The sequence below is a fragment of the Eutrigla gurnardus genome (genome assembly GCF_963514095.1).
Source record: "Eutrigla gurnardus genome assembly, chromosome: 18".
Lineage (NCBI taxonomy): Eukaryota > Metazoa > Chordata > Actinopteri > Perciformes > Triglidae > Eutrigla > Eutrigla gurnardus.
The window spans coordinates 1,774,149-1,790,891 of record NC_139929.1 but is presented as its reverse complement, the minus strand read 5'-3'; the positions used below and the strand labels follow the sequence as shown (position 1 = coordinate 1,790,891).

Below are 16,743 nucleotides of genomic sequence, written 5' to 3'. Positions count from 1 at the left end.
ATATTTATATATATATTTATATATTTGAAAGCTCAATTGGAATAATAAACTGGAAAGTGCTCTTTTATGGCTGTCATCCATTGTATCCATTCTCTAAAGTGACGAAGGAAAGGGAACTTAAACGTCTACGTCTACGATCATATATGAAGGCTCTCCTATGTGAGTCACAGGTGCAATCACGCTCAGCACAGCGATAATTACAGTTAAAACATGCGTGGAACAGAAAAACATATATGATTGCTGACTGGAAGCATGTGAAAAGTCAACGCTAAAGCCAGAGAATGAAGCAGTTTGCTCCGTCTGGATTCATCACGCGAGAGATAGCGATCAGCTCAGTGTAGGTAGGATTGATTTATTTATTTATTTTCACCTTTTATTTATTTATATGTAGTTTTAAATACCACCCACGTCTGCTCCACATTCCTCTTGTCTCCCCTCTCGTTAAGATCTCGGCACTGCAGCACCGCCGCTGTCAGTCTCTTTACCTTTGTGACTGCATGTTTACGCCTGGAAACATGGCTGGATGCTTAGTTAGGCCCGTCGGAGGCTTTATATATATCTTTATATATTTATATATATTGTGTGTGAACAAATTCTATTTGTGAAAAACGCAAAAACACCAGCATTGGTGGTGATCCGTTTAAAACCGTCATTATGAAGCAGTTCTCAGTCTTTATGGGGTTTTTATTATTTAAAAAAAGAGGCTTGAAGAGTTTGAGACATTTAATATGGAGTTAAGAGTGTGTGACAGAATTCACAGGTGATAATACTCATGCAAAGTTCCATTAAAAGAGACTTTAACAGCACTCTGCTGAGCTGCAGTCAAAATAATGAATAATGGGGATCGCTAATCGCACCTGATAAATCTCTCACACGTCCTGATGCTCAGAACCGAACACATGGAAAACCAGATTAGGATTCAACGATCTTTTGTTTGGAAAAACCTCTGTGCATGCTGGGAAACGCCTTCTGCAGCTCCCCAAAAAAAGACTCCTTAAACTGGAATAAATACAGAACAGAGTGGAGAGGCTGTAAGACTGGACCTCACTATGAATCTGACCAAAAGATCTTCATTCATGGGGAATCTTTTGGAGACAGAAAGAGAAACTGAGTCTTTCAGAAACAGGATATCATGTCGTATTATTTCCGTTTTATTCCCTTAAACTGAGGTGACTTATTTTTAGAACAGACTCGCTGCAGGATGACTTGCTGAACAAGGACATCTATGGGTCACGGAGGAAAATGCAAAAAAAAAGAATAAAAATCACGACTGATTGAACCCTTCTGTGTCAAATAATAATAATAATAAATCACAGAGGAACAGGGGATGTAATCTCATAATCCAGGTCCTTCATAATCTCAGGTTGTCTCCCATTATGAACACAGAATTAATCACTTCCGTGATCGTTATACGTGGCACAAGTGATATTGTTCCAGAATAAAAAAAGCTTGATTTTCCCATGATATGCATATAGGTCACGTCCCTGCCGTCCCTTCCACTCATGTCCTCACAGCGTGTACGACTCAGGAATGATTCACATCCTCCAATATAATCTTCCAGCGAGTGGAAGGAAGCAGGCGGAGTGAACATTAACCTTACTTTAAGCTGCTGTTTTTCTCCCGGGGGGATTTGGAAGGATTTTATTACTTAAAATTGAAAGGCACTCTTCAAGTGGGAGGAGCAGACATGCATGGGCTAAAGCTACTTAGTCAAACTGACACAGAAAATGGGCTTTTTGCTTTTTTTGATGCTGTTGAAGTATAATAAGCCAAAACGGTTATGAATGCGCTTTGTGTTTTTTTTTTTTTTCCTTTTCTACTCAGAACATTGCTTCACACACACACACACACACACACACACACACACACACACACACACACACACACACACACACACACACACACAAAGGCCACTTCACGTCTCTTAGCGCTCTCACTCAAACAGGAAACGCCGAGGCGGCCTTTATCGGGAGGCTCATTTTCCTCAATCAGTTCAGTGGTACTGATTCAAGAGGGGGGCTTTGACCTTTGAGACCTGAGCGAACAACGATGAACTGATGATCACAATATTAAAAAGGTTTTCTTTGTGTGTCATAATGACAGGTTGTTTCGTAAAACGCTGAGTCATAAACCTAAAAATAAACAGAAACACCCAGTTTCCCCTCTCAGGAACACGTCCGTGATCAAACCGTCCTCAAAAAAGCATTTTCTCTTCATTTGCACTTCGACGTTAAAACAAACGTCACCTCCCGGGTTTTTTTCAGAAGGAATAAAAAGGAACGCTCCCCCTTTTATCCAGCGCATCCCCTCCCGTAGATCCGTCTGATGACAGCTTTTTTTCCTACCTGTCTTCATTACTATTGCATGGCCCCGCAGCCACTTTACCAACTCATCAACACCGCGCTACATTATTTACAAACTGGGAAACAATGGGGAGCGCCGCGTCGCCGGACTGGAAGTCGCACCATTAAAAAGTCTCATCCTGAATTATGAATGTAGCATTTCATTTATGATGCCGTGTAGCATTAAGCACCTTTATACGGGGAAGCGAAGGTGTATTTAAAGGGATTCTTCACTGAGGACGTTTGTTGTTTTTGAAGACGACGAGAGGACAGATTCAGGACAAGACTTCTTTATTTGACTTGTTTGGGGAAGACAAGAAATACTCACAAAGCCTAATGGGATTGAAGGATTTGAAGCAGGGGTCTACGTGGCTGCAGGGAGTCCGGGGAAGCAGGACCGGGTCTGACAGACTGGCTGGAGACAACGTCAGTCCGTTTAAGCTGATGGAACCGGAGAGGAGATCACGTTAACTCAAATGACCATGAGTCATGATTCGGATAATAAATGGTTCTTCCTGCAGCATTCGATACTGATCACATCAAACTGCAGCTTCAGTTCCTCTGCGTCACGCTGGTATCTGGCCTTACTGCTGATTAACCACCAAACACCAGGTGGAAATAATAAGAAAATCAGCCAGGTGAAAAGAAAAAGGCACTACGAGTCGGAGCTGGCACAATATTCCCCCCGCAATTCCTTCAGTTTGGATCTGATTTTAAAAAGACTTTCCCTCCAGGCCCACTTTCAAGCCAGCTACCGTGTGTGTGTGTGTGTGTGTGTGTGTGTGTGTGCTTGTTCAGATTTACATCAATGATAGAGATAGAGCCCACTCCTCTGATCTCCTCCATCAGAGGGAGAAACCGTGTACACAGAGGATAAACACTATATTTTGAAAGGGCAGGCGTTGCCAAATCACACAAAAACACATTTCCCCCTCGTTACCTCTCGTGTTATCGAGGGGGGAGACCTGGAGATAGTCGCTGTTTCCTGACACCGATCTGATACCGTGGAAGAGAATGGGATTTTTTTGTTTGTAACGATCAAGGCTTATTGTAGACGATCAATGGAACTCACTGTGAACAGCTTTGGTTTTGTCTAATAATAACAATGCCTGATGGAAGCAGGCTCATATTTACTAATTAGCACCGGGAACACCATTCATTTTGCAGCTATGTGCTCACAAACCTCCTTTTTTTTCATTTTGACCTCACGTTGGCACTAGGTGAAAGGTCAGGGATCAAATTCATCGTCTGGAGACCATGAACATCTGTACAAAAATGGCATAGTAATCCATCCTTTAGTTAGTCAAGTTATTTCAGTGAAAACTACAATGTCAACTGCATGCTGGCACTTAAAGAAAATCCAAAAGTCATTGGAATAGTGGTTCATCTGGGGACCATGAACGTCTGTACAGAAATGACATAGTAATTCATCCTTTAGTAAGTCAAGTTATTTCAGTAAAAACGACAATGTCAACCCCTTGGTGGCGCTGAAAGAAAAGCCAGGAGATCACCAATCCAGTCATTGGGATAGTGGTTCATCTGGGGACCATGAATGTCTGTACAGAAATGTTATCGTAATTCATCCTTTAGTTCGTAAAGTTATTTAGATAAAAACGGCAATGTCGACCCCTTGGTGGCGCTGAAAGAAAAGCCAGGAGATCACCAATCCAGTCATTGGGATAGTGGTTCATTTGGGGACCATGAATGTCTGTACAAAAATGGCATAGTAATCCGTCGTTTAGTAAGTCAAGTTATTTCAGTAAAAACTACAATGTCAACTACATGCTGGCACTAAAAGAAATCCAAGTCATTGGGATAGTGGTTCATCTGGGGACCATGAATGCCAGTGCCAATCTAAGTTTCATGTAAATCCAGAGTGGTCCATCTCCTGACGGACCGACATGCCCACGTTGCCATGGAGCCAAACGGAGGCTAAGCACGGCTGCAACCCACAGGGGCTTAAAGCATTATGTAGTAAGTCGGGTGCCTCCTTGTATACATGCACACATGCAGAGGATGCTCCATGGGCTCAAATTCATAAAAAGGCATGTAATCCACTCCACTGATTCCCTGAGTATAAAACAAGAATGAAGTGTATTTGTAGGCGACTTTCTCTGGAGCGTCCTTTCCCCAGTACAGTGCTCCTGGAGGGATGCATGCTGCTGAGATATAAGGTGAACATGCTTGTCAGAGTTTGGTTTGGATGTGAAGAGTTCTTTGGTTAACAGAAAATTGTATATTCGTGAATTAAACAGAAGACAGGAGCCATGAAAACAAAAAAAAATGCATACGTCAATATGATATAAATACAATAAAACATGTGCATGGATTAGTTTATCGCCTCTAGCTGAGAATGTTCTCATTTATAAGAAACAAAAACAATGATTTTACTTCTTCCTCCTGATATGTTGATGAATATCAGCAGCTGATGTAAAGCAGCACAATAAGCATGCATCTCTGTGTTGAGAGTGAATGCAGCCGTGCTGAAGCTGTGACTAAGGAGGTGAAATCTGATGGATGCCCGTTTTACTCTCAAATATCACATGCAGCAGAGAACTGTGGTTTAATGGAGTGGTACATGTAATCAGCTGAGGGAGGGGTGAGGAGAGCTGGAATGGAGGCTTGCTGTGATGCAGGAGGTCCGGTGTTCATTACGGCGGCGGCGGTTCAAAAGGCCTCCGCCTGTAGCCGACACATTAGGTGCTGCAGGAAGTCTGATATTATACCAGGATACGGCTGCAGGGTAATAATACACACTCAAAGGGGGGGGCTGTTAATTGAGAAAGCACTCAGGGACGTAGAGGTTTAAAGAAGGGGGGGGGGGGGGGGGGGGGGGGGTGACTGCACTTCAATCAAAGCACAAAATGATGGCAGTTTGGCCTTTGACCCCAAACAGATTGGAGGCAGTGTACGTCGTTTATTCCACATTGTCTTCTGGAAGGGAACTTTCTTTTTATTGCTCTTAAGGTCATACAGGTGTTTAGATTCTACGACGGCCGAGAGACGGGGGCAATATTCTGAGTTTATTACGATGCTAACAACAGGAAACCAAGTTGCTTGGTTCCGCTGACATCGGATGTTTGCCGTTGCTATGACAACAAGTGAAAGCTACCGCATCTTAGCACCCATAAGATGACAGTTTGTCCTCATATGAATAAAACCAACAATAAGCATCAACATCATCACCCTAAGGACCTTAACGAGGTGATGTCACACGTTGATGATTCATTAGAAAAATAAACGTACATTCATGGGAAGAAGTTAGCTAGCATAAATATCGGTTGTTAACATTGTAATAAACGCTGTTTTTCTCTGCATATTGCCTCCTCTCTCGGCTCCGTTTTTTTATTTCCTACATTGGCCCTAATGTGTCGTACTTTTCCGATTTCAAGCTGCCAAAAAGAATTCAAACCAGCACTTCTGTGTGAAGCTCCTCTTGTTTTTTCGGGATGCAGCTCGAGGTCCACCGGGACCCGGGTACAGCAGTTCTGTAGTGTAGTCCACATCGCTTTATTGGCTGCTCTTTCCCTCCCATCTACAGGGGGAACTCCATCCCTCGTTAAACGACAAGCCGCCACCTGTTCTCATTTCATCTCCCCCTCCTCCCCCCTCCCTCCCCCGTCCTCACTGTGCCTGTTGGCCCGCCGGTGAAGGGCAGACACCCAGGTCCTCCGTGAGGAATGGAGGCAAGGTTCCCATTCAAAACATTCCCCATCCATTTCCTGATGGCCGCCACCTGTTCACGGCCCCTCCTCCCTGCTTTCCGGCGGTGAGGGATGGGCAGATTGTCATGGGGGGTGGGGGGGCTCAGAGTGGATCGTCACTGTCACAAGGGGGGCAAGGGAGGAAAGGAGGTGGGCCCTCCATGTGGCCCCCAAGTTCCAGATGTCACTCCTTTTAATGACATAATTACGAGCGTCTTACGACTCCCCTTGGCCTTCGGTCTGTACTGGAAGCTATATGCAGACACACACACACACACACACACACACACACACACACACACACACACATCCTGTTATTATCATTCAAACCCCGTGTGCAGATGTCATTCATAATTATAAAGTTGTCTTTCTGGAAGACAGATATCTCAGGTGGCTCGCAAATAATATGACAAAAAACTAGTTGGAAGAAAATTATATATTAATCTTCTAAAAAAGGAGTTTTTTTCTTTTCTTGACACTTTATCAATCAGATCTCAAACCGGCCTGGCTGACTCTCTCCTCGCTGACGTCCCGGAGTCGAGGCCATCTGGATGGTCCGGTGTTTCTGATCATTAACTACGTTCATGTCTGAAGGATCCTGAGGAGCCTGAGGGCCCGATCACTCTTGTGTTCACAGTTTGAACCACTTGATTTGCTCAGATTTGATGTTTGCTCGGTGTGTGTGGGGAGAGATGTTGCTTTTGGAAGAGGGCCGCCATGAAAGGCGTTGGCAGTGAGAGACTCACTCAAGGCAGTATACCTCCACAAATATAGATATATATGATGACGGTGAATATGAGGATGTTGTTTCAGTGGGGACCCCTGATACCGATGAAGGCAGTCCCCCTTCCCTTACAGGGCTAATCGGGGTTCAGAGGTGACTGGTGGGTGATGGATGGAGACGGGGGTCTCGGCGGCGTGCGGCACGGCTGGCACGAGATCACAAGCATTAATAGAACCCAAACCTCCCACTCCGGACCCGGAGACATCTGTCGCCAGCAGGTGACCTCGGCTAGACCCGTACCAACGTTCCGAAGATTTAAAGCTATATATATATATATAAATAAATATATATGTGTGTGGGGGGTGTTTGCCGGCTAATTCGAAGCCGTCAACGTCATCCCCTGTTTTGCAGGTGAAAGATGGGATGCGCCACGCAGCGCACCAGATGGCGGGAAACGGATCATCAATCTGGGACGGCAGATATTTGATGGATGGATTCTCCAGGGTAAATAGATTCAGAACTAAGGACCACACCGGGAAAGGGATTTGCTCGCAAACGAGCACCTTTTTTTTTTTGTCATGTACCGAAAAGACGTGCGAGAGCGCCGTCTTTGGCTATTTATATTTATGACATAGGATTTACAAGCCTGTGGATGATGCAAAACGGAACAGGAAAGGAGTAGAAGAACAAAAAAATAAATAAATAAAAAGGCAGCAGGAATCTGCTATCACTCCCCAAATGGATTGTTTTTAATATAAGGACGAAGCGGGTCAGATGTCTGCTGTAACAAGGCCCCGGAGCGGCTTCAATCAATATTTTCACAATAACAATGTATCAGATGACAATTCAAACGGGGGAAGCTCATCGTGATGAATCTATAGAGAGCTGACGTCGAAATCTGCTGCTGCTTTCTGGATTTATGGAGCTTTTTAGTGAGTTTCAGCTCACCGTTGTCTCAGACATCCTGGCTACTAGCTGGTCAACATAGTGAAGTATTTAATAATAATAATAATAATAACACTTATTTATACTGCACTTGGTTGAAACGGCGACAAAAGAAAAACCTTCAGGAATGCGACGAGGCAAATATTTACAAGAGAAATAAAATACCCAAAGAAATACGGAAATAAAATGTGCTCGTATTAAAAGAGAAGTATTTAAAAGTGATTCAAAAATATGTCTCCTATTCATAGTGTTCAAGCGCTGAATGTGATGTTTTCACATGTGAAGGTCGTTGATAACCGACGGTGGTATTTCAATGGCAGTGGAGCTTAAATCCTTATAAATATACATATTTTCTTTTACTTTTATCATTTTAATGTTGCTGAAACAGCAGCATATTTGACATTTTGTCACCCGACAGCTCCCCCCCTCCCCTCCTTTGGAAAGACGAGCGTAAAGTAAGCGACACCCCCGGAGTACGAAGCAGCAAAGCGAGTTAAATATCACAATGTTTGCAAATTCAAAAAACCTGCTGAGACGCCGAGTCGAGTTGCACTCTCCGAGCAAAGTGAAATCTCTCCCGCTAAAATTCTAGAGTATAAAGTATGAAAAAGCACAGTGACAGTGGAAGGCACAGATGAGTCCTTTTATGAGGGAGGCATCTCCATATGACATGCGACCACTAGTGTGAGCCATGAATAAATCATGGTGAAGCGGGCCGAGAGAGTAAACAGTTGTGTATCTTCACCTCGGATGCCTGGAGAGGCCTGTCAGACACCGTAGTTAACAAAGCCTACCTCCTCATCATCATGCAGCCCGCGTCTCAGCTAGATCCAAGTCCAAACCCGGCACCATTATGCTGCCTGAGTCTCCCCCCCTCCCCCCTCCCTCTCTATAAGGCAGGAACTCACCCATTGTTCCTCCAGGGTCGACTTACAGCGAAGTTAACGCGACGATGGTGGCGACGCCGCTAATCTTTCCCCGGAGTCGGGAGTCTCCGCTCCGCTCGGCCGTGGTTAAAGACCGCCTGGATGGCCTCTGCAAATTAGGCAAGAGGCACTCTGGGATTAGCTGCCAATTTGCCCCCCCCCCCCACCGTCGAGACCTCCGTGGTTTTATCCATCAACACAACAGCAAGCGTGATCAGGCTCTTGTCAAATGCACCACTGACTGCAAGCTCAGAAGCCAAATCTGCTCTAATGAGTGATTACAGAGGGGCTAATTCCAAAATACATTCAAATCAATACATGTACATTTTTATTTTTTTTAGAATATAGTTTTTATTTATAATTTATAATTGGCAGATACAAAAAAACTCTTGAACTGTATCCAAAGTGTGCAATAAATCACTGTTGATTTTTTTTTCCCCAAAAGAAAAAATACAAAAAAAAAAAAAAGACCATCTACTTTGGAAAGTTGACAGTTGACAACCAATGTAAACTGGAGTGAACTGGTAATTCTACAAAGGGCTCACTAATCACTACTAATGCTCTTTTTAAACTGACTACAGTTAATCTGCTTCTCTCCCAAGATGATAACCAGTCATTATGTGTACATAACATCTACAATGGTGACATTCTAATTCCCCCGTTTGTTAAAATACAAGAAAGGCAATCATAACCATAAGCAGCACAAATGTGTAAAAAAACACATTAAAAATGAAATGAAAGAGTTTTCAAATTGTACCAACACGTTCATGTGAGAGAGGGTAAACAAAACGGGGAGGAAGGGGGACATTTTGAAACATAGTGTTGTAAACAATCACCTTCACTCACGGAGATGCACGAAAAAGAAAACCAACAAAAACACGAGCTTGTTAAGTGCTAAACAGCTGTTATTAATTCAAAATGCTTCAGCAGTCTGAACAAGCATCAACCTCTGGAATCAAACATCGAAGGCAACAATGCTCGACAACAAAATGAAATAAGTATGGAGAAAAAGTCACAGCAGCAACAAAAACTCGTTCCTGCTTGTCGAGACATCCGACGACAAATTGCAAAATAAAATGGAAATGCAATTAAAAAGAACATTGTATTAAAAAAAGACTAACATTTGTACTTTCACATTTCAACTGACACACACACACACACACACACACACGTCCCCCCCTCCAGAAAAAAGGGTTCAAATTTACATCCACATTCTTGCCGTGATCCCATTTCCTTGACATGAGCATTAGCAGAGGCTTGGATATGATGCTGGTGCCTTACCCTTTATATCCCACAGATATGACAGAAACAAAACAATCTGCTTTCAATCTAAACAGTTATATGAACACAGAAGGACAAATGTGTGACTTTTAAATTTTCCTCTTTTAAAAAAAAAAAAAAAAAACACCATCTGAAGGACAACTCTAGGCAGGAGAGGATCCAAGCATGTCAATGAAGAATATTCAAGTGCAAACAAATAAAAATGTGACTGTCGTTTTTCTATGATTCTCATGCTTTTCTCAAACGGGTCTGCAGGCAGATAAATGGATACCTCGAACAAAGCGTACATTCCTTTTTGTACAGCCCCATCCCCCAGATGGCAAGTGTCACAAAACAAAACTCACATAAGGATCCCAAAAAAACTAAACAAAAAACACATTTCTTCTACATAGAACGTCCAGCCAATGTTAGTGACAGAAAAACGTCCCTCTACACAGCCAAACGCACAACCTAGATCCTTCATTCCTATACAACTCAGCTTTAAGATGCTTAAGTCTTTAAAACATGCAACACCATTCAACGTTCCTATCTAATTTCTCCGCTGTGCTAGATCCGTGGTAAAAACTCCTCAAGACACCGACTCTCCAGCTAACTACAACTACGCGCTAACGACCTACCGAAGCTGTCCGAGAGACCACCTTCCAATACTTTTTAAAAACAAAAAGGACATCGATGTCAAAAATGTTCATTTGTGATGTGAAAACACTATTCCCTGTCAAAGTATCCATATAAAGCACTTGCGTAGCGAACTGTGTGCTCTTCCCTTTACTCTGGCACAAACAGCCAAGTAGAGACAATCTGTGGTGTAGTGCATCTCTGTGGACAACGTGAGGAAGCGATGGTGAAAATGTACATTTTTGTGTGTAAATGTCCTTGAAACCCATATGACACCAACGGTGACGTGCAGCTGTGTCAAACCAAAAGGCTCCAAGACGGCGAGGAGGACTTAACCCCGGCTTCCCCCAAATTCACCTCAGCTTGCCTCGTTCCAGGATTCTTCTGATCTGGGTCCAGCTCATTACAGCCGACTAGAGGTGTGTGTTTTTCAGCCCTGAGGTTAACTGAGGGCGATTTATCTCGACTTATAAAACGGGTCCACGGTAAGTGGAATTGTGCATTTAACAGCCTTTCAGAGTTGCGCTCAAACGACGCCCCTTTCACCGTGACATCCTCCCTCGTTTAGACTCCACAGTGCCCTTAATCGACTCGTCGTTAAAGACTTTACTACATGCAGATACAAGCATTACACGTGAGGAAAAGTCCTTCGGCCCGCGCTGCAGTGCAGTTTTTTGTAACATTCCTAATGCAGAAAGATTGAACTATTAATGGTAACATATTTAGAAAAAAAGGTTTATGCCGTTTCTACAAAACGGCACGTTAAAATCCAGCATCGTCAGTACCTTTAGGCTCGTATATAATGGCTACATGCCAGCAGACAATCTAAAAGTGACTTCTCAGACCAAACTGTTTAAAACCTTCTCACAGACCGGCACATTTTGGACATCTTCCACAACAAAATGTTAATGTTGTGGACCTGTCAGAACGTATGTTTGACCAATAAGTCTATTAATGTGTACTTTTGCACAACAGAAAGGAGGAAACATGACTCAAAATGAAGCGAACTGAAGCACAAATGTATTTGGAGGATGTCAGCTGTAACGTGAGTCAGATAATACCTGAGGAAGAAACTGTCTGTACTGGATAAGGAGTTAAGTTTGTGAATTAGCAGGATGTCTGGTTAACACAGAGAGCCCAAATTGGCCATCATCACTTGTGACACGACGAAGCCTTCCTTTTGCAATTTGACAAACTGCGTAGTACGAACGCAAAATTATTTTCTAATTGGGTAGTTTGGGCAGGCTGAAAAATATGATCTGACAGCTAATAAAAACCCAAAATTGGTCAGTCTGCAGAAAGCTGAACATTTGATTTCAAGAAAGTCATTGTGGTAAAACTTTTTTTCATCTTTTAAATGTTAAATTTGGTGGATAAAAATTCTGTTTTTTTCTAATTCAGAGTGGAATTAATTTCCCCCGTCCCTAGACCTCAACGTCAACACAGACGGCAACTTACTGAAAATCTCCTCTAGCTGGATGTTACACTTCACCTACATCCCAATGCATGTGTGATGTCTGCATGTAATCCATGCAACTAAGACAACGTGGCTGTATACCTCTTCTCTTCTACACTTTTACAACGGATTATGTGCTGGCCTTTGTTTCTCTGAAACCAGCAACAACAACAACAAAAACCCAGAGCAGTGGAATGGAGGACTGAACAGTGACCCTGGACACAAATCAAAACCAGAAGCAATCATCTCAAAACTGTGGTTGTCTGTAAACCTTGTTGAAGTCTCTCAACTGAACACAAAAGTGCAAATTGCTACCACTGTACTATCTCTGTGTCCTCAGTAGTGCTTCTCCTGCAGATAATCTTTCATCTTGTTGGGTAAGGGCAGTTTCTGGATCAGATCTATCCTCGTGTATTGTCTAATGACAAAGCGACAGAGATACTGCAGGGAGCGCACTTGCATAAACCGAGATACTGGGTTAGTTAGTCTGACGGGGTAGGTTGCAGACCCTGGTAGGCGAGACCTGGAGTAGCAAAAGGCTCCGTTCTCCGAGTCTCTGATCGAGTGTTCGATTAAGTCAACGATGGACGTGTGTCCCTCCACGTCGGGCTGCTCGTAGAAGCTGAAGCGTCCGTTGGAGTGTTCGATGCGGGTGTGGAGGGTTTTGCCCTGTGACCTGAAACTCAGGCTGAGCAGGTATCGGTCATCCGAGCTGTCTCTGACCAGAAACGAGCCGTCGGCCAAGTTGACGAGCTTTTCTTCCGCCTCCCAGCGTGTGATGGGGCCCCAGTACCAGCCCTGCCTCGCCAGCTTCTTCAGCTCCTCCGTCAGACTGGTGACCACCATGGGCCCGCTGGTCTGGACCGAGTCGTACACCCGACTGACCCCGGGAGCTGAATTCGGGTCAAAGTTGAGGTGGTGTCTTACCCTCGCGGCTACCTGGCTGTCCGAAGAGCTGAACCCTGAAAAAGTCCTTGGGATACGTGCGTTACTCATCATGGGCGGTAGGAGTGGAGAGAGGGGGGGCGGGACCTCTACTCTGCAGCTTTGGAGCATCACACCAGCCGAACCAATGAGAAGACTATTCACTGAGGTTTCCATGAAGAGATCCGGAGGCATCCCGCTAACCAGTTCGTGTTCCTCCGGCCCCTGGTCTGTGTGGAGGGACCCATCGTCTGCTTCAGTCACCACCTCCATGGGAGAGGAGCTGTCCAGGCAGAAGGAGTGGGACCCTTCGGGGTACATTCCCTCATCTAAAGGCATCGTGTACTGGATGTAGTCCTGGGGAGTCAACCCCAGCACCACAGGCACGTCATTTTCATCAATATTTAGATGCAGCTCCCCGTTTTGTGGCTGTTGGAGATTCTTGAAGGATTCTGCTTGGTCCTGAAAGAGCCCTTCCATTTGAAAATCGTGAAATTCTTTCCGGACGCCGTTCAAGTTGGGACTCGGGCTGGGAGAGTGAACCATGGCTTTAACTTTTACCTCCATCTTAATACACGCCTCGTCAGAGTTTACAGACCGTATGGGCCACGGCGAGGGGCTATAATGGTGACTCCGAAGGGATGCGGATCTAAGGGGTCTCTGGGCTTTCACCTCATTGTAGGTGATGGGCACAGAAGAGGACGAGAAGGTGTCATCATCATCCACCGAGCCGATGGCAGAGGGGCTGCCTTTCACTTTTGCCTTCTGCTTGGCAGACAGTCTCCTCTTTAGCGATCCCATCAGGCTCTCGGTCTTTGCGCGGCCCTTATTCTGGCCTCCTTTGTCCTCTTCGCCACCAAGGTCGCAGCCGGAAAGCTCTTTGGTGTAGCAGCCCCCAAAAAGTGACTCTTCCTTAGAAAAATCTGTAGTCACCGAGGGCTGCTGGAGCATGACAAAGTCACCCTCCTCTTTGCCCTTTATGCTGAGGGACTTGCGGATGGTCTTAAGGCTTATCTTCTTCATTCTGACAGGCCCTCCGAAGCGGGGGCATGGGTTGGCTCTCCTGGTATCCTGATGAAAGTACTATCCACAGTGTCCTCCCATCAGGGCGCACAAAACGTCACGCATACAGTTGAGCCATCAAACCCTACAGAAAGCAAAAACACACAACATTTTAGATATTACATATAACTGTTTGAATATGTACATTATATTCATAGTATTGAGTTGTGCCCATTAACAACTACAGCACATTACTATCAATTAGTGCAGAAATTTCCAGAGGCTAAACCTAATGTTATCAAATGTCTTGTTTTCTCAGACCGAGAGTAGAAACCAAAAGACGTTCAGATTATTCTCACATGAGACAGAATATAGCAGCAGAGTCTCAAAGTTGAGGAGTAGGAACCTTGGCATTATTTGCTTGAAAATGAAAAGATAACTCAATTACTAAAATTGCTTATTTTTCATTAAACAGTTCAGCTCTAAACTACTGTACTCGCAGCGCAATAGATTTGAAATAAAGGGCTGATTTGAGGTTTAATTTGACGTATTTTTACATCCATACAGGATGGACTGTGTGCAAATTGAGGCTCTTTTGTACAATCCCATTTAAAAATCAGACAAATTACACAATAACAAACAAAATCATTATGTGTACTATATAAAATGCTTTGCATCATTGACTGAAATATGCCTCGTATTTTCCCCGGTCATGCTATGCTAGACTTGCCTTTAAAACTCCTTTATGATCATAGCCCTGCGGCATTGTTGACTATGGAAGATACAATAGGGGACAGTGTTCCCCAACATAAATGTTCACACCTTATAACTGACAGCCAGCATTTATACCCCACAGGCAATCTCTCAGAATTATTCTAATGCAATAACCTTTGACACTAAATAAAATAAACAGACCACACCGCATTACCAAGCATGATTTTGATAAATCAACAAGCACTGCCTTGTCAATAGTCAAAACAAAGCTATTATCAATCATCCCACACTTTATGTCTGTGTTTATATTGTACATATTATCGCCACTGTTTTGTTTATTGTTGTATGTGCATGTAAAGTGTATGCACCTTATTCATTATCAAAATCCTTCTTGGTAATAAATCCGTTTCTGATTCTGATGACAGTTCTGGGCGAAACCAAGGATTTAAAAAGAGCACCCAGAGACATGCACCTAAATAAAGCTGCTTGATAATCAAGACAGCTGCAATCTGATTACTCACCATTATGTGCAGGAAAATGGTGACTCAGTTGGATGGGTCAAGTTCCACTTCCACCACCTTTCATTTGATGCTGTGAAAAACAAAGAAGGCATTTGAAAAAAAGTTGTACACACGTGATGTGTATTTAATACAACCAGGCATATACATACACAAGTACAAGCACATAACACAAGCAGTGTGTACAGATGAAGTCAACGTTAGCCAGGTTTGTCCTGACCTGGCGAGGCCTACGACAAAAACAAGCATGCCTTTAGCTTAGCTACGCCTGCTAATAGTTCGTGACTACAACTACAATCAATATTATCAAACTGTTACCGCAACAAGTACGAATTACTTTGTAACGTCACACTTTGAATAGTACGACAACAATGAACAAACAGCGTTGTTCCGACACAACTTGCCAATTTAACAGATGCTGCTAGCTGCTAGGCTAGCATCGAGTAGCTAACTTAGCATGTCTGCTTCCAAAAAGTAAAGCTGTAAATACGTTTAAAAATACACTCTTACCCGGATATGTCTGCTTGTCTCACTGGGGGGGAAGATAACCCAGAGGTGTCGTTGGCAAAGGTTCCGCTCCTTTCACGGTTTCTTGGCTAACGTTAGCTTTGGGGCTAGCTCACTGCCCTAAGTCAATCAGCTAGCTGTTAGCGCTTAGCTATCGACAACATTACCGTTGGCTTCCCTTTTTAGTCAACGTCTAACGTCTCAAAACAAAGTGAGCCGTTACTGTGGCCGGATTTGGTTCCTCTGTAAACGGGCTGGGTTCACATTTCCGACCAGAAATGACACAATAAGGTGACAATCTGTTTTTTTTTGTCCAGGTTGGCTAACACTTTAGTAGCTCGCGGCCTCTCTCTTCCTTTCTTCCTTTGTTGCCTGTTGAATTGTGGGAGCAGATTTTGAGACGCAGCGAATCAGACGCGCACAGCAGCAGCTTGGGGGCTCCATCCCAGAGGCAGAGCCACCTAAAAACACCTAGAAATCCCTTTAAAATACATAATTACAGTCAAACAAAGCACTCAGAATAATTGAGTTGAATTGAAGTCCTGAATTTAATTTAATTCAATTCCACAGTAGAGGAATTATAACATGCTCTTATAATAAACCAAACAGACTTAATATGTGACATGCTTTTTTCACTTAAGATGTCATTATTAGACTCATGGTTGGATTTTTTTCTTAAGTTATTAGGTTAATTTAAAAAAAAAATGCTCAGTTGCCAAAAGTATAATTGAAAAGCACACACCAGCTTATACATTTTAAAATAAATAATTAAACACTTAAAAATGATTTGGCTTGAATTGCAAATTATTTAAGATACAACCAAACTAGAGGAATTATTACATGCTTTTATAACAAACCAAACAGCCCTAATATGTGACATGTTTTGTCATTTCAGTTATGGCATTAGGGGACTTGTCGTTGGAATAATGTTTTGTTTTTAAATAACCTAAGGTTATAAAAAATGCTCAGCTGCTCAGTTGCTAAAAGTAGAAGTAAGTGGTTGTGTAGAGCAGTTCCCAGGAAATGAAGCAATGTGTTGCAAAAAAAAAAAGAAGCACTCTTTGAACATCAACAAAACAGGAATT

General features: G+C 43.3%; 1 protein-coding gene across 1 annotated transcript; it reads right to left on the bottom strand.

The window, feature by feature from the left end:
* Positions 1-10,040: 10,040 nt before the first annotated feature.
* On the bottom strand, positions 10,041-16,035 carry socs6a (suppressor of cytokine signaling 6a). The gene is made up of 3 exons (XM_084034007.1): positions 15,662-16,035; positions 15,155-15,224; positions 10,041-14,064 (listed from the first exon to the last, which is right to left on the bottom strand). Exon 3 carries the CDS (start codon positions 13,938-13,940, stop codon positions 12,330-12,332), a length of 1,611 nt encoding a protein of 536 aa, XP_083890133.1. The 5' UTR covers positions 13,941-14,064; positions 15,155-15,224; positions 15,662-16,035; the 3' UTR covers positions 10,041-12,329.
* Between the last annotated feature and the right edge of the window lie 708 nt (positions 16,036-16,743).

Bases quoted from the DNA above. Each gene is read 5' to 3' on its own strand.
- socs6a (XM_084034007.1), bottom strand. From the start codon at position 13,940: ATGAAGAAGATAAGCCTTAAGACCATCCGCAAGTCCCTCAGCATAAAG.